At 33.3% G+C, this 21281-nt stretch overlaps 2 protein-coding genes across 3 annotated transcripts in view; one reads left to right on the top strand and one right to left on the bottom strand.

Annotated features, from left to right (window-relative positions):
• Positions 1–7962, top strand: part of LOC106461002 (stromal interaction molecule homolog) — a 63884-nt gene extending 55922 nt beyond the window's left edge. Inside the window, exons 11-15 of the mRNA XM_022388024.1 lie at positions 1229–1395; positions 2062–2151; positions 2524–2706; positions 3238–3583; positions 6848–7962. Coding sequence (XP_022243732.1) covers positions 1229–1395; positions 2062–2151; positions 2524–2706; positions 3238–3583; positions 6848–7250 — 1189 coding nt within the window. The 3' untranslated portion in view covers positions 7251–7962. The remainder of the gene's footprint in view (positions 1–1228; positions 1396–2061; positions 2152–2523; positions 2707–3237; positions 3584–6847) is intronic.
• A 2167-nt stretch (positions 7963–10129) lies between these two features.
• LOC106460908 (tripartite motif-containing protein 2-like) overlaps positions 10130–21281 on the bottom strand; it is a 30412-nt gene continuing 19260 nt past the window's right edge. For both annotated transcript variants that reach the window (XM_013920668.2, XM_022388005.1), the window contains exons 2-5: positions 18207–18371; positions 13687–15789; positions 12770–12940; positions 10130–10766 (exon numbers count right to left, since the gene is read on the bottom strand). In XM_013920668.2, the coding sequence (XP_013776122.1) occupies positions 12788–12940; positions 13687–15789; positions 18207–18308 (2358 nt within the window). In that variant the 5' untranslated portion in view covers positions 18309–18371 and the 3' untranslated portion in view covers positions 10130–10766; positions 12770–12787. The remainder of the gene's footprint in view (positions 10767–12769; positions 12941–13686; positions 15790–18206; positions 18372–21281) is intronic.

The raw sequence follows: 21281 nt of genomic DNA, 5'->3' as shown, positions 1-21281 counted from the left end.
CATTTCATTTTTGGGTTTGACAGTTTCCAAGATATCCATGTAAGCTGCCCACACCAGTGATATACCAATAGAGCAGTCTTCCTAGAGCTGAGATGGGCTAACTAAAAATTATGAATGACTTATACAAAAAGGAAAAAAATAATAATAAAGATTTGCCAGTGAGAAAACAAATACTAAATCAATATTATTTTATGTGTTGAGCAAGTTTTCCACTTCTCTTTTGAAGACCGTTTTAGCTAACTGTTATAATAAAAAAAAACTTTTAAAAATGATTGCAGAAAATAGAGCTGAACAGTTTTTTAGAAATACAATGACACGTCCTCTGTCATTACAACAACAATGATGTAAGAATTACTACCATTGGAAAACTATTCTAACAATATTGTATATTAATGTTTATGGAGGTAAGTTGATTTTGAAGAGAGAAATTGCAAGCTTGGCCAATAAAATATGGAATGTTAAAATAAGACATAGTTAAGTAATTCTTTTTTATCTTTAATTTATACACATTATGAATTTAAATTGGAAGATTGGGCAATTCTGTGTGAGGAATTAGCAATGGCCCTAATGACGTTATGAACTTAAAACACGTACAGTATTTACTCCTACTTTTGTTTGTTAGATCCGACAGTTCTAGCACTGTTCCATAGAGACAACCATTTTTATCCATTTGGTAAACTTATGAAAGTTACTCAGCATAATCTTTCTTTAGCATGATAGGAAATTTTTGGAGCTGTGCAGTTGTGGAGAAAGGGGGTTACTTGATAGAGGGGTCTTTCAGAACCTTGTTATGCCACTAACCCACAGAACAACAGAGATTCAAGCAAGAGCATCAAAGCATTGTATTGCTTCACCAAGCAGTTTGTAACATTAAAACATTTTTTTTCATTATGATAATGATGCTGTAACAGAATTATGAAAATTCTAGCTAAATTATCCTTTGTTTTGTTCGATTTCCGATACATTGTAATATTGTCCGTTAACTTAATCTAATTCTATGTAATATTATTTTAATATCGTATAATATTTTATACTTTTCTAAATGGTACTTTGTAATTTATTCCAAATAAATATTTTTCAAGTGTGAAAAGAAAATTACAAAACCATTATTTTACATGGCCTAGATTCATGAGCTACATTGCAGGCACATTCTGTATTAGGAAATTTGTTTTTATTATACATGAATGTTGATGTTTTACCTTTTCTAACCCCCTTTGTTCTGTCAAAGATCGGCTCTATCGGAAGTAACTCAAGACCTTCAAGAACGATTACATCGCTGGAGACAGATTGAACTACTCTGTAACTTTCCTATTGTATATAACCCTGGATTAAGAAATTTACAGTTGTTGCTACAAGGTACATCTAGTAGTAGCTTGGGGAAGGCCTATTCTCCAGGTAGAATATGTTATAAGATTTGAAATACGTGTTGTTTTTTTTTTCAGTTTACCTATAATTCTCTAATTAATCATCTGGATTTGGATAAACATTCACAAAACTCACAAAGGAAAATTTGACTATGGTCTAATAATATACATGTCTCTGCTTTTTCTGATGACATTATTTCAAACAGGATTATTGAGAGAGAGAGAGTAGTTTTTTTTTCCCTGGTAGGTTAACAACAATTGTTGATGAAAGTATCTTCCCTGCTATTTTTAATTACAAGACATCACTCATGTAAATGTATAAAGATAATGATATTTACAAAACATCACTTGTAAAGATGTTAAAGTAAAAATAATATTCACAAGACACCACTCTTCTAAAAATATTACAGTAAGAATCATAAATATTAAAGTTAAAATCGTATTTACAAAACACTGTTTATGTCAAGATATTACGGTAAAAACTACATTTTAAAGTACATTGCTCATTGTTATTAGACTACAAATTTTCTTTGCAAGACACCACGTCCTGTAAAGATGTCAAACAGTAAACATAATATACTTAAAATTCTGTTCTCAGTTGTTAAATTATGTTCTCATAAATTTGTATTAATTGCTTTTTGTATTTATCTAGTGAGAGACAAGGCAATAGTACTTACATTTGTGTTTTTACCTGTAGAAGGAAGTTTAACCCGTAGTGGGAGTGAAGCAACTTTGTTAGAAGATAGTAGTCCCCCTATTTATGGTAGTGCTGGACTTGGTGGTGCAGGTTAGTATGATTTTTATGTACACTTACTAAGTATTTTTTCCTCAAAGCTAAATAAATATTCAAACTTTGATCAAAATTCACTTTGGGAATCATGTTTAAAACATTCTAAGCATTTTTTTTTTACATTTAAATGATATGTTTTTTATTTTTATATTAATCACTCTCTATCATGAGGTAACTCTGTGTGTCACGTTTCTTTCTTTTTTATCAGCTTTTTTTAAACAAGTCTATGCTTCCAAATTCCACCTTTTAACACATTCTTTTATGTACTATGAGCTGAATTGTTTCTTGTTACTAATTTTCTTTTAATTGCTAATTCTTTTGGTATACTAACTGTGTGATGATTTCGACTGTTTCTCGTGCTTCACGTAGTTCATTATCTAGTGCACAGCTCTGTCTCCACTTTTCTTGCCCCTGTACCCCGATTCACTATGTGTGGCTATAGTGAGCATAGTGTGCTTGACTATTCTACTGGTGCTCTTAACACTGAACATAGCAGCCCTTGCCTTGTCAGTCAGGCAACGACAATTCAACCAACTGTAATGCATAGGAAGGGTGAGAACGTTTATAAATATTTATAGAAAATTTGGTGAAGAATGTATTCAAATAAATAATAGGTTATAGAAACATAATCAGAAAGAACAAGCATAAAATAATTTAAATTGTCTAGTTGATGCTTTTCTTTTTGTATTAATTAATAATTACCTGTGTATTTCTATCTTTTTTTTTCTTTAACTGTTGAGCAGATTTACTGTGCTCTTGGAGGTTGTTGCATGTAGTGATTTTGTGTCGTAACATGTATAAAACTATAATTTTATAATTCATAAGGTAAAATATATTTTAAGGGTATGTTTTCCTCGTGTTAACTACAGTGAAATACTTTGAGAATTTATTTGTCAATATTCGTTGTTTATCTTGAAATTAGTAAAATTTTATTGATTGCCAGCATTATTGATTTGAATATCAAATGTTTTGAAGATGTATTCATGAAGAGTAGTATAGTTTTCAACATTTTATAATTACCGAAACAGAATCATATACTGTATAGTTTACATTATTGTGCAAAGTTTGTTTTACCCCATTTAGGCTCCATCCCTGCATGTTCAGTTCCAGCTTTCCCACGACTATTGTTTGGGCCTGATGGACGAAAGGAGAGTGTAGTTATTCAGCCTTCATTATTAGCTGTCACAGCAGCAGCCTCGGAGCTCCACAAATCTGCACCTAGTTCTCTGTCCTTAAAAACAGAAAGTATGTCACCTACTAATGTTCCTAATACTTCATTCCACCAACAAGATTCCTCATCAGAACATGAGGAAGACGAGGAAGGCTATGAGGAAGATGTTGAATCGTTAGATGGCAGTATAGCCTCATCATTGGCTCCTTGTACAGTGTCTGCTGAAGGTGGAAATCCACAATTTATTGTAGGAGAAAGGTAACTGAAGAGTGAATAATGTTATATTTTTTCTTCATTTTATACATTGACCTAGTTAATGTGAATCGTAGAGTACACTTTCTCATTCTCTATAGTGCTGCCAGCATGGCCAGGTTGTTAGGGCACTCGACTCACAATCTGCGGGTCACAGGTTCGAATCTCCGTCACACCAAACCTGCTCGTCCTTTCAGCCATGGGTCAATCCCACTATTCATTGGTAAAAGAGTAGCCCAAGGGTTGGCGGTGGATGGTGATGACTAGCTGCTATCCCTGTAGTCTTACACTGCTAATTTAGGGATGGCTAGTGCAGATAGCCCTTGTGTAGCTTTGCACGAAATTCATAACAAACCTAAAGTGTTATCATTTGGCAGTTTTCATTCAAAGTCTTCATAGAATATGGAATCAGACAGTTATTTGGTTAACAATATTCATACAAGAGGGTCAAAGTGTGCACGTCACAACCTTATTACAGAGTTACATTAAAAATTTAGTTAAGCAACTTTATTATCAATGTATGTCAGTAAGCTTGGAATCAAAATTTAATTTATAACTCAAAGTTGTATATTATCTGTGTTTTAACTTCAAAAGGAAATACTTAGATTGATTCCCATTCTTCACTTCTCTATATCTCGTGACATCTATACCCTGAATTGCATATTTTGGATTTTCTTTATACTCTATGGGATTTGAGTATACCATCAATTAGACATTTGCATAGAAGATATTGGCAAGCGAGAATATTAACTTCTATCTTTTCTTGCTTTGCTGAGGTACGTAATAAAAAATCAAACCCACATGCCAATACCACCTATGTTATTTTCAAACTCACATGCCAATACCCCTGTCTTATTTTGTCTTTCAAAAAAATGTCAGGAATCTCTGACATTTACTATTGGATTATTTATAACCAATAAAAAGAATAGGTTGTTATATACAAGATTCTGTAGCAGATAAAAATATATATATTTACAAAAACAAAGTATGTTTCATGTAATATTTTGTCTACCCTAACACTAACTATAGTGAAATCACCAGTCATGATAAATGTACAGTGAAATGATAAACTGAAAAATATGAAATAAGATAAACAGTACCTTTTTTTTCCTTCTTTTTGATACATAATTTATTTTGTTTTAGCTGTTAACCTTTTCAGTTCTGTTTTCCGTAAATTCATGATTTTGTTGTTCTACTTAGTGCCTATCTATTTATTAACAACAAATGTAATGGAAGTTAATTAGCCACATAGCATAAACTCCAGGAGCGAAGTATGCGACTCAAGTAATCTTTGACAGTGCAAACCATATCTGAGCTAGGCCTCTCTTTTTCCACTAAGTTAGTTCTTCAATTAAAAATTCTTAGAGCTTTGAAATATACAGTTTAAAGCACAAAACATGTTTAAAGCAATAGAATAGAATTATCCTAATAGAACTAAGATTTAACTGGCTTTCTAAAGGCAATAGATAGGTTAAAAAAATTTATTTTCCTGTCTGGAACATGTTAAAAACACGATTGCAAAAATAAACTGAGGCCAAATATCTAATTACACACACACCAACACAAACTAATTTCCAAATATCTAATTACACACACACCAACACAAACTAATCTCCAAATATCTAATTACACACAAACTAATCTCCAAATATCTAATTACACACAAACTAATCTCCAAATATCTAATTACACACAAACTAATCTCCAAATATCTAATTACACACACACCAACACAAACTAATTTCCAAATATCTAATTACACACACCAACACTGTAATTAGATATTTGGAGATTAGTTTCACACCAACACAAACTAATCTCCAAGTATCTAATCACACGTACCAACACAAACTAATCTCCAAATATTTAATTACACAAACTAATCTCCTAGTGGAGTTATTTACAAGACAATTTAATATTTGAACTTTCTGCATGTCATGAGGTATTGTGTTTCAGAATTATTTACATAAATTGCTGGTCGGTGTTTACAATATGCCATGCTATATATCAGTTAAGCGACTTGATGACCCTGCATCTTGGTTTAATACTCCTTTTTCTTTTTTAATCTTTGATATTTCCAATGATTCTCAGATATTTAAAGCTGTAATATTATAAGGTTGAGCTAAGATTATAGTTTTGTCTCGTAGCATTGTGTGTTGTGTTGTTTGTACATGATCTGCTCTAGCTGAATTTTTTTTGTTTCTTTTATGTTCCTGTAATTTGCATTTTAAGTTTCTTTTTGTTTGACCAATATAAATATTATCACATTGACGTTCTATTTTATAAATACTTACCTTTTTTGTTATATCCATTTTATCTTTGGTATTTCCAAACATTTCCTGTACCTTATTTATAACTTGAAATATGGGATAAATCTTTTGTTTTTTTTCATAAAAATGTTAAATATTTGACCAACTAATCCTGGAATATATGGTAAACTTAAAGTTTTTGTTTAAGTTTTTACATTTCGGTTTTATTTTAACATGAAAATCGCCTTGCACTCCGGCTATTCATAGTCAGAGTGATTCATTAAATTCACAGACAAATGTTTTGTAAAAGTAATTTTATGAGAAATTCTGATTTTCTTGCATACAAGACTTTTCACATTTACTAAAAGCTTTCCAAATTTTGTGAAGATACACAGAGTAAATTCAGCATTATAGTAAATATCATTTTTTTTTAATATGGCATTGATTAAATGGATTGACCTGTTAAGAGGTATTAAAGAAAATGGAGAAGTAAGATATTGAATTCCTTTTAACTTTATTCCTGTTGATCTCAATTTTGAGATGAATTAACTACACCTAGGTAATATTGTATAAACCACTATCGAAGGTTTGGTATTTTAATGAAATTAGGAAATAAAACCTAAAACACGTTCTTCAGTACTCATTATATTGGAAAAAATCATCATTTAATGAGCAGTTAGAAAAACTGTAGATAAAAATAGACTGTTTACTTATTCAGTTTCTTTTATGTCTTTTATGATGTAAAAGATAACTGATTTTAAAAGAATTGGACAGCTGTGGTTGTAGTATTTTGCTAAAGTTTTAAGGTGAACAATTACATCTGCTTTTAAGTTTATCAAGTTTCAGTTTATTGTTGTGAAAATATGTTATTTTAAAGCACTTAAGGTTTATTTCGTTGGCATGATTTTAATTTAAGTAACTGCTAAAATGTGGTATTGAACTAATGTTTTTATAATATGTATAATGGAAAGTTTAATGTCATATCCATATGTTTATTTGAAATGTAATTTCATTTTTTCAGTTTTAGCCAACAAGATGTCCAACTATTTCCTTCAACTCCAGCAAATAAACTGCCAAGGAAGATGGTAAAAAGTTTAAGTCAGGACACACATCTTATTTCTTCGCACGAGGCTCCCTGTGTCTTAAACAGACTCACTCTTTCTGAAACTGTTATAAATGGACGTCAGCATAATACACTTCCTACAAACATCATGCCACATCATATTAGCGATGGAGACAAACAAGGTTCTCTCAGCAGACGAAAAAAGTCTGGAGCCGTGAAAAAAAATGTAACAAGTGCTGCCATATTAGATGAGGAAAACTCCACAGATTCTAATTCAACTACTGAAGAAAATGAAAGAAAAGGGAGACGAAAGAAGTCCTTTTTAACTGAACTGATCAAGAAAAAATCGAAAGCCTTGTAATAACTTTTTCTGTGTAGTTGGCCACTTTATAAAGATCCTTCTAAAATGTAAGGAGTTGAGCATTTATGTCATCCAGAAACGTTTTAGTCAGTCAAAAGTTTTAAATTTTCTCCATTATCAATTTTTATTGTAGGTACTATTATATACTGGATACTCTCATATTTCCCAGTCTTGTTTCTTTCTGTGTTTAGCAACACATTTTGTGTTACATTGGATAGAAAAATGTGATACAGAACACCACAAATGATTTTTTGTTATCCATCAACAATCAAATCTTTGAAGGTTACTACACTCTGGACTGGAGATATCAGGAAAGATTTTTTTGTTATCCATCAACAATCAGATCTTTGAAGGTTACTACACTCTGGACTGGAGATATCAGGAAAGATTTTTTTTGTTATCCATCAACAATCAAATCTTTGAAGATTACTACACTCTGGACTGGAAATATCAGGAAAGATTTTTAAAAATCTGTATTGCTTCTTTCTTATGGCCGACATTGGACTGTTAATAAGAGAAAGTGGAAAAGAAATAGGTTGTTTATATCTTTATGTTAATACTTCTCTTCAGCCCCAAACTATTAAACACTTTTATGCAAAAAAAAACATGCCTTGTCATTAGATTAGGCTTTGTGCACACCTTGTTTTGATGTAAAATAATTCTTTTTATATGGTTGGATTTAAATAAAAATTTAATATTTGTATACCTGTGATGAGCTGTTTGTTTTATTTTATTTGTGGGCATCTATGAAATGTATTTGTACCTAATGTTATAGGTATTGTTATTGCATGCGATAGCTTTAACTTTATTATTATGTTAGAAATAGTATACCTATTTTGTTATAAAATTCAGAAGCCATATATGAATTATAACAAAATGCTCCGTCGTAATAAAACAAGAAAATTCCATGTGATGCTACCTCATTTAGAAGCTTAACTTTGTACAAGTTATGGACTCGTGATACACCTGTTCACAATGCAATATGTAAGGACTTCGTGTAAGAAATAAATAAACTTGCAGGTCTATATTTTTAATTTTTTACTCATCGTATTATAACAGAAGACAAAGTAAAATGATATTGCAATATTAGTTTGTAAATCATGAAATTGAACACTTGATTTTAGTATACAGTAAAAGGACTATTTTTTTAGGCTTTGTATTTGATAACGATCTTTATACTGACAACTTTGCTCTAATAACAATTCTGTAAAATTGTTTCAATTAATCCATGTGTAAATTATTTGGGGTCTGATTAGAACTTCTGATGGATGTGTCAACAGCAGTTTACTTGGAGAAAAATAGCAAGTTTTAATTGGCTTCTGTCGATACCAACAAAAGATTAGGACAAATATATATATATATATATTGTTAATGATTATATTTTTCAAGATTGATAATGTTTATGTTTGCCCGAAGATATCAACCATATAATTAAAATGGTTCATAAGTTGTTAGTATACGGTGACATTATTTCTGGTTGAACTTTCAAATTAACCTCGTGATAAAATGATTTGTAAGTAATTTAAATATAGTGACAACATTTCTATTTGCTTTAGCATACAGCTCTTTCAAGATTCACCTGATGATATTTCTTTACTGTTTGGAGGAGGAAAAGGCTTTTAAAGTTGTACGTCTGTACTTAATTATTAATAACTCATAATCTTAAGATTAGACATAACTTGGAAATACATAAGATGATAGGAGGTTAAACGTGATTATCGCACGACAATTTTATTTAAAAAAGTGAAAATGTAGCATTAACGAAGTTTACCACATTTATTTCTATGTATCTTACTATTTTTTATTATCCATGTTTTGGACCAGGGAGGGTCAGGTTCAGCGTAGACCTCTTCCTCCCTCTCTAGAATTGTTACTTTGTTTGCACTGTTACTGAATCCTAAATAATAACCCTTGTTACTTTGGTGTTTCGTTACTCACAGTATGTTAAATTTTGTCCATTGTCCGCACTTGTAATTAACATACCCTTTTCGTGCGACGTCCAATTCATGGGGTAATATTAACTTGTATATTTTTACTAGATTCACGTAACTGTATACTTCAATTAAGCTCCAGCAGGTTGAAATATATATATATCACATTGAATATAACCGCTTTTTTTCTCTTTTTTCTTTTTTTAATACAAATACACGGAAATACTTTTCTCCAACTGATATGTTTTTGATTTAAAATTTGTATACAGTTTGTTTGGTTGTCTTTCTAAGAGAATATTTGTTTATTTTTTTTTACTGTTTGGACTAACTACAGAATAATGAGTAATAACTAAAGGAATCTTTCGTTTTTTACATTCAGTATGAGCCTTTTTATTATTTCTATTTCTGGCTAAACTAAAACTCCTTTCTTACACTGATTAGACAATGACAACCTTTAACATAAAACCTTAGTTAGTCTAATCTCTGTTCTTGAACTTCCAGGTTTAAAATAGAAGAAAAAAAAAATCTCTTAGGAATTATAGTAGACTTATAATACAATTTAGTCTTAAATCCTGCGCCCTCTTTAATAAACACTAAAATACATAAATATGTTTTATTCATTTCCAAAATGAATTGTATCTTGGAGCCGATTCCGCTCAAAGCTTGATTCCTAAAAATAAATAAATTAAAAACAAACAGTTATCAGGAATCTTTGTTTTTTAAATTTTGTTTTAAATAATGAATATAATTTACTTTAAAATAGTTCCCGACTATTAAGTAGTGAATAAAGTACGCATTACATATAATACGTTTAATTTGACTGTACTGTCGTTATGAAATACCAGAAACGTAAAGTATACGTTCTGATGTTAGGCAGTCGTATTTCAACGTGGTCTGAAAGCCAAGACGAAAAGTACTGTTCCAATAATACGATACAGAGCCATGTAATATTAACCATAAACAGCTGCACGTTTATTCACAAAATTTACAGGCGTTTCAGGTAAAAAAAAGAAGAGACTAATAATAAAAGTCATCTGTTTAAAGCATACTACAGTAATATTCAACTGTTTAACTAAATTTGAGTTTAGGTTTGCTTAACGCATGTAATAAAGCTAATCATGACAGTTGAACTTGATGTTTGCTGATGGCATAAAGTTTGATGGTTCATAGTAATTTAACAATTATGAAATTATAATCTGTCCCTAAGTCTACTAGATTTATCTATTGTTCACGGAAAATTCGTTGAACGTCAATATGTTGTTATCACAAATTTCTAGTTGGCTTTACGTAGGCTGGAAGTTGATTTAACTATCTGCAAGTTTAACTGATCCACAAATTAGCTTGTTCACCATAAGATGACACTAGTTGTTCGTTATACTCTAAGGAAAGGATTGAACACAAGTCCAAACAAAACGACATCCAAGAAAGTTTCAAAATTACTATATATATATTAAGAACAAATTTATTTCAGTAAATAATGAAGCTGTGTGTAGTCTTGAATGCAGAGGGAGGGTTTTTTCTTCTTCTGCGAATGATGGCTTCTCAATGAGGAAAGTGGAAACATTTTAAGTATAGGTGGACAGTCCTGGAAGAAAAAAATTTTAAAGTTGTATTAGCACAATCAAATAAAAAAAACACAGACTTTTTTTCATCATATTACTCATATTCTATTGACATTTTAACTTTCAACTCTTAATTAAATTTTTTATTAGATTTTTAATATTACCCTCGTTAAAATGATTACATTGCACTGATCATAAAAGAGCTATTAAAGTCGAAATACCATTTTTTATGAAGAACTGTATGTGCTTTATTTAAAAAATAAACGTTCTCACATGTATACATACTTGTATATATATTTTTTCCATTTTGAAAGAGAATTCGAGTTTTTTGTATCACATTTAGTACTTTAGGTTTCTTCGCATTTTAATGGGGTAAATTGTGATAAAAATCCACACCATGACCAGTTGAGAACTAACAGTTTAGAACAAATCAGTTATCATCAGGTTAAGGCAGATTGTCTCCTAGTGGAGATATATTTAATTTAAGATGTGAAAGACGACTCGGTAGTTTTTAAATATACACCCTCTTACGTTAAGGACGGGAGTTTGAAGTTCTTCAGCTTTCCAACTAAACTTAACACCTAGAGTTTCGATAACGTGGTGAACATTCTACTGTTTGAAACTACAGTTTTCACCTGGTTATGGTATGGGATTTTGGTATCTAATTTCAGCTTATATCTCTTCGAATCATGATAATAGGCAGCTTCTCCGTTGCCCTACACAAACTAAGACATACGCGCACTTCTATAATAGTTTTTCCAATCAAATTTGCAGCTCAAAATTTGATCCACTCCAATTCGAGTTAAAAGTGGATAGGACGCCCAACATTTTTTATTTGCTTGTTTTGACTCAATAAAAGAAATAAAATCAACAAATTAATAATCATTTCGTAAATGTGCTTTCCAAACCGTGTTTCAAGAGCAAATTTTAGAAGTTATTATTATTATTTTATTAAGTTAAATTAACTTTCATATGATACAACAACAATGGAAATGCATAATGCTTGGAGAAAGTTCACCTGCACTGAATGCCATTTAAACTACATTAATAAAAATGCAAATGAAACTATATGATGCAACTGATGAATTCACATCAGTGATCACTGATCTTCAGATATTAATGCACTTATACACACGCACACACACTGAGTAAATAAAACCCTGGACAATTTTGCACAAATCGTTCTACGTCAGTGTAACACATTTTGCAATTAAAGAAGTCTTCGTGAAAACAAATAAGCCATTCTTATCGTTTCATTTCTCCCTTACCCCTCAGTGGCACAGCGGTATGTCTGCGGACTTACAACGCTAGAAAGCGGGTTTCAATACCCGTGGTGGGCAGAGCACAGATAGCCCATTGTGTAGCTTTGCACTTAATTACAAACAAACAAATTTTCTTGGGAGCAAAGGTTTGTTCTGACATCAACTGTCAGTTGTTCTTTGAACTGATGTAATGGAAAAAATGTATATTGTCACTTTTAATAACATATTTTGACCTTTGAACATGAACTAAATTTTGTTTAGCTGCGGACTCCGGATGGAACATAGAAACAAAATGACCAGGTTAATTACAAAATAATATCGCTAGTTGACCTCAACTGACACCAACTTCTATTAATAACGAGAAGAACTAGGCGTGAAATGGTCGGTAGCGCGTCGGAGTGTAAATCAGAAGATACATGGTTTGTGTCTCGTTGCCATAAAAAAATAGCTCTCCTCATTTTGGGACAGTGGGCGCATTATAAGAGTGATGATGAAATTCGATTAAATTGGGGGCTGTTTTACTTGCTGCTTTCAGTTCAGAATCAGATAACCCTTCAGATAGAGTTTTATGCATTATTTCTAGCGATCGTTGTGTCCCTCAGTGACACAGCGGTATGTCTGCAGAGTTACAACGCTATAAACCAGGTTTCGATATACGTGGTGGGCAGAGCACAGATAGCCCATTGTATAGTTTTGTGCTTAACTACAAACAAACATTGATCATTGTATTGGGAGGAGAGTCAGGATCGATGTGAGGGTCTTACCTTTAAGCTAAACTTGATTTACTGTAAGTACTTGTAGACCTTGAAAGAATGATTTCCGGAATCTGACACCACCACGCAACCATCTGACGTCACAGCTAACCCTTGCGGACCGTATAAGGGATCTCCATAAGTATTGACAAAAGACAAAAACGACCCACTACTGTCAAAAATCTGTGAAAAATGTAAAGTTAATAATTTAGTATGACGTACTACTTTTGTTATTTGTAACTTTCCATTTCGTTTATAAATAAAAGCATGATTTAATTAATAAAATATATCTTTTATCAACTTAAGTTATAATTATCTTATTCATAAGCTGGTACAACCTCTTAATTGTTAATATTTCTCATAAATCGCAAGATCTCTTTGTCCTCTTGAGTTAAGATTATCTTGTCAATAAATTGGTGGACCAGCTTAGTTGTTATTATTTTTCACAAATCGCTTTTACCACATCTAAGATTGTCTAAAAGATGAACAACTTTTTACATGTTTTCTAAATGCGATTCTTGTATATTTTTGAATCACATATTACAAATATTGTTTGTTTGTTCTGTACCTCCAGATTACTGATGATGGAATTTTGATGATTACAAAAATGTTTAATAAATGCTTCCTATTATCACGGTCGTGTTTTGCTTTATCATTATATTACAAATGATTTTACGTTAGGTATGACTGTAAGCAAAAATGTTTACAAACCGCAAAAGTCAGACTTTGTTTTTTCAGGACCTGCGCTTAACTACAAACAAGCTAACAATCTGCTTTTCACTACTATGATCTTTATGAAAAAGTAAAAAAACCAAATAGGACAATTACGAGGTTGCGATTTAAAGATATAATAGATTAAAAAGTTTGTGAGTGAACAAATGACAAACCAACTAGAATTTTTAAAATCAAATCCTCAATATCTAACATACCTGAATTCGATTGTTTCCCCAGTCAGCTACCAAGATGTTGTCTTGTCTGTCGACACAGACACCTGTTGGGGCATTGAACTGTCCGTTTCCTTCCCCATTGGACCCAAACATGGAGACAAATTCACCATCAGAGTCAAATATTTTGATGCAGTGATTGTGAAAGTCTGATACAATGATGTGATTTTTACTGTTTATAGCTGCATAGTGTGGTCCAGCAAACTTATTTGGACCGCTCCCCCTAGTGCCAAATTTATTTAACAGTTTTCCGTTTTCCTGAAATATCAATAAACAACTTGCTTTGTTGTCTACAACAATGATGTGGCCATTTTTATCGACAGCTACTCCCTTTGGGCCTAAAAGTTTACCTACACCCATACGGCTTACATATTTCCCGCTAGGATCAAATATACTTAGAAGTTTATTTTCATAATCTGCTATGACGTAATTGCCGTTAGCTGTGACTGCAACACCTGTTGGTCTTTGAATTTGGCCGGGACTTCGACCTCTGACCCCGAAACGCAGCTTACAGTCACCTGCCTTGGTGAAAACTTGGATGCACTGGTTGTTACTATCTGCAATCACAATTCGGTTGTCTGGTGTACAACAAACGCCCTGAGGGTTAGTGAATTCTCCTTTACCACGCCCTCTATTACCCACTCTCATTACTAAATCATCGTCAAAAAGATTATTTTTGCGCTGGGATTCACTGGATATATTAGTGGATGAACGTCTGGAGTTACGCTGTCTGACACCAGTGGTTCTGGGTATCTTGGAACTCGTAGGCCGGTCACTAGATGAACTTTCTTCTTCGACAAATGCTTTCACTTCAAAAGGGCTACCTTTAATGTGTTTTCCAAACAATTTAATTGTAAGTTTGTATACTCCCTCCTTAGATATACTGTATACAATATCATAACTACCATTCTTCTGATCGAGTATGTCTGGAATCAAAGTTACAGAAAGTTCCGAAGAGCTAATATCTGTCTCAAACAGCATATTCCCGTCTTTTACAATCTCTCCAAACCTATCTTTAGGGACAACATTGACAAGAGTTTGTTTGCCAACAACACATTGTTTTAACCCTTCTCCCGAAGCTGTAGTTTCATATGCCACGGCACTATTGGTCTGTATGCTCCCCAAAGTGTTTAACGTTTTCTTAATGACTCCCAGGTCAGCTCCTTTAAAGACAATGTAGTCATTTTCTTCTGGCATATTTTGGACAGACATTTCTGAGAATTCAGAAATCTTTTCAGCCATCTGTTTGTTAACAAGAAAAATTTCAGTGTCACTACCGTAATTTAAAGTATTTTCAATAAACTCACAGCTATTTGTGAGGTCTTTTAAACACAATTCCAAGTATTCCTTCTGTTCCTGCAAAACTTGTTGTTTTCGTCTGTGGCATTCATCGAGCTCTTTCAACAAGAAGGCCTTTTTCAACTGGACAAGTTCCGTGACAGAATCTAAGGTAAAACAAATGTCTTTAGATATCTTAGATTGTTTGTTAGAAAGAGCATACGATAGGGCAGTGATAGAATCCAAAGATTCTCTGAAGTCTGGGACCTGAGAGTAAGCTTTTTCCACAAGGTTTTTTAAGGTTGCTTTCTGGTCTTCTACAGCCTCTTGCATGCGTGTAGTAGAATGTCCACCGTGTTCAATGTCTGTGCACGTTACGCAAATAGGTGTTTCACATTCGATGCAATAAAATTTCAGAGTTTGGCTCTGGTGTTTTGGACACATTAAGGAAAAGTGATCCTTAGATTTTCCCTCTTCCTTAAACAGAACTATTTCACTCAAAGAAAGAACTTGATGTCCACTGGTAGACATTTCTTTTTGATGCAACCTGGTGCATGAATCACACAGAAACTGGTTACAAATAATACACTTAAATGTTCCCGGAACTCTGCAGTTACAGCCGTGACAGGCTGTGGGCTTGTCTAAGATTTCCATCATTTTCAAGATGAAAAAATTATTCTGGAGTCCACGTATTCCTTGTTCTGGAAGTATAGACTGTTGTCGACAGACAGGACAAGTTAGTGTTAGGCTTTCTGCTGGAATGTAATTTAAAAGACACGCCTCGCAAAAGGTATGTAGGCAGGGGAGAACCTATAAAAATATTATCATTTGTTAAAATACTGATATAATATTTTGTTCATTTAAGAAGCGAAATCTTAAAACCGCTATCTATGGAGCATAAAAAATAATTATAATTATTTAAATAAGAAAATCTTCTTTAAATAAAATGTGAAACATACACATCGTATATTTGCTTTAAAAACCAGAAAGTCAATTACATGAGAATAAAGAGAAAAAGTTAAGGACATTTCTGTGCTATTGTGTTTTATCAAACACGTAGACAATTCAGTTTATTCAGTCTCCGTTCAATACCATTTACACACGTTACTACAAAATTCACAACTGCAATATACATTCATGAATGCTATCAGGTTACTGTTGAGTTTCTAATTTTTTCAATTCAAGCATCTTGAATTACGATGCGCTAAAATTCTGATTGAGTCAGGTATTTGTTTCTGACAGAAAAGTTGCAATTTACGGTAATGATGACAGATTACACAACACAGAGGAAATAAAAACAACAGAGGATATCATCCATGACTATAAAACTATATGGGTAAGATCAGGTCTTTGAAAATATGGAAAACAAAAAATGTGGACAGACAATAAACATTGCAATAAAATTAATAGCATCTACGTTTTGCTCGTCGTTTAGTTTTTGTTATTACGCGTTAATTGGGCCTATTCTAATTTTGAAAACTAACAAACAAAAAGTCATGTTATCTTGGCAGCTAAGTTAATGAGACGACAAGAAAGCAATTTCAACACCAAAAATTATTTCCACAAGAGGACGGTGATCATAACATTCGCATAGCCGACGTGCTAACAGTATTTCATGTGACCACCATTCATGTCCAATAGTACTTTCATTCGCGAGAGAACGTGACATACAGCTGAATGATACTGTCCGACTTTATTTCGTGTGTTGTGATATATTTCAAGATAACTGGTTCGTCATGGAATGTCAAAGATTGAGGTGGTCTCACAGTCAGACATCTGCAAGGGAGGGAGGTGGAACCCTCTTGTGGCACAGCGGTATGTCAGTGGACCTGCACCGCTAGAAACCGGGTTTAGATACCCGTGTTTGGCAGAGTACAGATAGCCCTTTGTGTAGCTTTGTGCTTAACTACAAACAAAGAGGGACGTGGAGACCGTGTTGGTGTTGTGTGTGGAAACGTCCTCTGATTATTTCGAGCCCTGAAAGCATGTCTCAGCAGTGTCTTGACAGTTTGTGTAATGTGAGTTGAAGCTTACATGTGACAGTCAATGCATGTGACAGTCAATAATCTTAAAAGGGGAATTAATCTAAGGGGGAATTTCACGAGGTATTTTAAATTAACAATATGTTTTTCAGTCTTCTGCTCGTCTCTTTAGAGACCCCCCGGTGGGACAGCGCTAACTCTTTGGGTTTACAACGCTAAGATCAGGGGTTCGGTTCCCCTCGGCGGATACAGCAGATAGCTCGATGTGGCGTTGTTATAAGACACACACTCGTCTCCTTATTATTTTTCTCTGAGCGATATTCCCACTTGAGCAAGCAAGACCACATGGCGACAACAATGGTTGCCTATTATGAATTAACCTGGTTATTGGAGCATCAGTTTGGATCTGTAATAACATTTTTTGACGAATAGCAAATGAAAATTCACCAAAGGCTTAAGTGGCTAGAAGCAGTTTAATATGGATTTTATTCATCATTTCTACTGAGCTAGAATGTTCATACAAAGAGCGCTGCCTATGAAACAGCAGTACTACTTATTGGGTAAAAAAAAACAAAAAAACTATTAGATTGCGAGTCCTATATACATCTATTTGTGTCATTACTTGAAGAAATTAGTGTGAGAATATTATACGATTCTCTTGTAATTGATGTTTTGAAGTTTGAACACTTATGAACTTACAATTATTCGCCATTAGGCATACAAAATCGTCTAACGAATAGTAAACAAAGTGTGTAAAAGACCATCCAGTTTGGAGAGACTAAGCTTGAATTCAGTTTTATTCTTTGCCATATCATCTGAGTAAGTATTATCGTTTTACAGCAAGCAAGTATAACACAGGAATTTACTAGGCCACGAGAGATTACACGTACTTTAACAATAAGTACTACTGAAGAGGGAAAAGCTAGCTTCGCTGGTTCCTAAAACTGACATAGAGTATATTTCCAATTAATTCGAATTTTAATGAATCCTGTACAAATAGTTCTATCTACGAGAAGTTAGAAAACAAAACATGATATTAAAATAAAAACTTATTGAATATGGTGGCTGTTAATGAACTACTTTTAATGTATATCATTTTTAAGTCATGCTCCTTATTTTAAAACTTTATACAAATATAAAAACAGAATAAGATGATTGATCTACCTTTAGATTTGTATATTTGTTTAATGCTTATAGAAACCTGAATAAAATGACAAAATACGATGATGGCGCTAGAATTAATACCTTCGGATTTGTGTACTTGTTAAGGCAAATTCCACACTTCAAGAACTGAGAATCAATCTGACGCACCATTTTAAGCGATTCGGTGTCCTCTCCTGAAGACATATTTGACCAGGATTCGGTTTCTAAAAGGGGTTCCTCGTACAAGGGACTGAAACTCTCGTGATACTAAATAGTAAATAAAAATATATATATTACATATAACAGTATACATATTTAACCAAGCCAAAGATTATTCCACAAATTATAAAATTCAAATAAATTAAGTAACAAAAATGTATAAAAAAACTAACCTACACGTATTTTGACGATTTCTGTAAAAGCTTCAAAATAAATTTCATAAAACTATTTACTTATGAGACGCCCAGCATGGCCAGGTGGTTAGGGCGCTCGAGTCGCAATCTGTGGATCGCGGGTTCGAATCCCACCAAACATGCTCGTTCTTTCAGCCGCGAGGGTGTTATAATATGACGGTCAGTCTCACTGTTCGTTGGTAAAAGAGTAGCCCAAGAGTTGGCGGTGGTTGGAGATGACTAGCTGCCTTCCCTCTAGTCTGCCACATTAGTCTGTCAATGCTAAATTAGGGACGGCTAGCGCAAATAGCCCTCGTGTAGCTTTGCGCGAAATTCAAAACAAACAAACTTATGAGACATGTTCTTCTTGTGATTATAATTTTGATATATGTTGACCAGGTGAAACCAGTTTTCAAGGCCACTATCCGATTTTAGATCAGTGTCCTGAAAATGAAACCGTCCTCAAACGTATCCTCAATTATGCAAAATTCAAGTCCCCCTTTTTTTTTGTACAGAAGTGCACGGTTTGCTAAGTACTTGTCATAACATTAGTATGACCGAAACAAAATTATAAGATAATTTCACAGTTATTCATATTGCCTTATCTGTATATCTCCAACTGTCAGTTTCAAATTGTACACACACAAATCTCAAATGACAGATTTACCAGTTAGGCTTAATGCCCAGCGTTAGTCTCTTGAGCAAGAAATGCATTGTGGTGCTTTAGAGAAACATGAGCTTATTACTAAATTATGTATTTTCTTTTAAAACATCCACTATTTCTGTTGTACACGTTTTTGTGTTTTGTAACTTATACTCTTCTAAAGAGCTTGTAATTTCATTAAAAACCTAATAAACAAGAGCTGACGATAGAGTTAGTTTTTCAACTATCACAACTGATGTAGTTTTATTGTACTAGTGTTTGTGTGATTCCAGCACACTCGCTACGTTCCGCCCCAGATGGCTCGGGGGGGGGGGGGGGATCCGAGGGTTTATAACGTTAAAAATCATGGATACCCGCCCTGGGCATAATATAGACAGCTGATTGTGAAGCTTTGTGTTTAACAAACGAACACTCACTATGTTCCAATAATGTTGTTTTCAGAGCGTTAATGGAATTTCGCATATCCAACACGATTACTAACGAAGGTTACAGGTAGACAGATTGAGAAACGAGACAAAGTTATAGCCGTCCCTAATTTTAAAACTACTGACCAGAATGGAGGGCAGCCAGCTTTGTCCGAATAACGGGATTGATTGTCATTTTCATAACACGCCCATGGCTGAAATTGCGGACCGTGTTCAGCGACATCACGTCTAAAACTCTGGACTTTTTGACCTGCAGCCTGACACGTTAATCTTCTGGCCATGTCCGATCCGGCTCTCTTTTATATACAGAAATATAATTACTGGAATTAAGTATGTTTTATTAATATCTGTTATTATGTTCTGAGCGATCTTTGTAAATCGTTTTTAAGATATTTTAGATAATTTGACTATATATCTTTTGGTGTAAATTATATTAATCTTAAAAATGACAGGAAAGTTTCTTTCTTTATTTGTTGGCTGTCTGTACTGTGCCCACACACGAGTATCGAAACCCGGATTTTAGTGGTGTGAATCTCAGACTTAATGAGAGAAACAATCATTGTTATATTTTCAGTTTTGTTTTCAACATCATTGTAAATCACGTTAACTTCTTTAATTATCCTTTTACAATTAAAACCAATGGCACTAAATCATTTAACATAGTAAAACTTTTCTATAGGGTATTATCATGGTTCTTATTAGATTTTGAAAAACTAGGAACGAGTTATTATCACACTTATCTTTTATGTACGTATTCGGCACATAGTAACGAAGTCAGCATGACAACTGACTTTTTTCTAACCATCCAGGTGTCAGATTGTTCACGTATTGCTGAAATATTTTAGTCTCTATTCACAATATTTCATGTACAATTTAAATGGCTTATCAGTGTATCTTTATTTTATGTGATAACAAACAGAGGATAATCAAGTAAAAAAAAAATTAACACGCGTTAACATTAGATGGCTGGTACTTAAAAGTCTGGTCATGATATCTGGTGTAAATGAAATAAACAAATGAAATGGAAAAACAGATTACTTAATAGTTTCCAAATAGTTTAACGAATGTCCACCAGATGGCGCTTGTATAGCAATGACGTAGAAATTATTTTCTGTTTCTTTGTATCTTATGCGAGGGCAACAACTTGGATGACTGTAATTACTAGAAGAGTAATTTAACTGATAACGTGTTTTCTCATTAATTTTCAGAGGCGTTTCAAGGTCTTCTAACACGTGTGTGATGTAAAAACAACAACAACAACACTTTCGTCACTTTTTTTAAAACAAGACAGTAAAAACGGTGCGTGGTTTGCAACGTGGGTTTGAATCGCACAACCGAATGTCTGGCGTGTGTTAACAAAAAACAAAACACCTTCTATACAGAACAACTTAGGAGTTTCGTGGGTAGAAAATAATTATCTTGTGAAGTTTTTATTTATCTTTGAAATTAGAAAGACAGATTGATTCAAAAATGTTTTTCTCATTTTTACACCTACTATAATTTTTCGAACTTCTATTATATATATATGTGTAAGTACGTATGACAATGGCCCGGCATGGCTAGGTGGTGAGGGCGCTCGACTCGCAATCTGCGGGTCGTGAGTTCGAATCCCCATCCCACCAAACAGGCTCGTAGGGGCGTTATAATGTGCGGTCAATCCCCCTATTCGTTGGTAAAAGAGTAGCTCAAGAGTTGG

Source organism: Limulus polyphemus, unplaced genomic scaffold, assembly GCF_000517525.1.
Source record: "Limulus polyphemus unplaced genomic scaffold, Limulus_polyphemus-2.1.2 Scaffold36, whole genome shotgun sequence".
NCBI lineage: Eukaryota > Metazoa > Arthropoda > Merostomata > Xiphosura > Limulidae > Limulus > Limulus polyphemus.
This window is presented reverse-complemented; position numbering and strand designations above follow the sequence as displayed.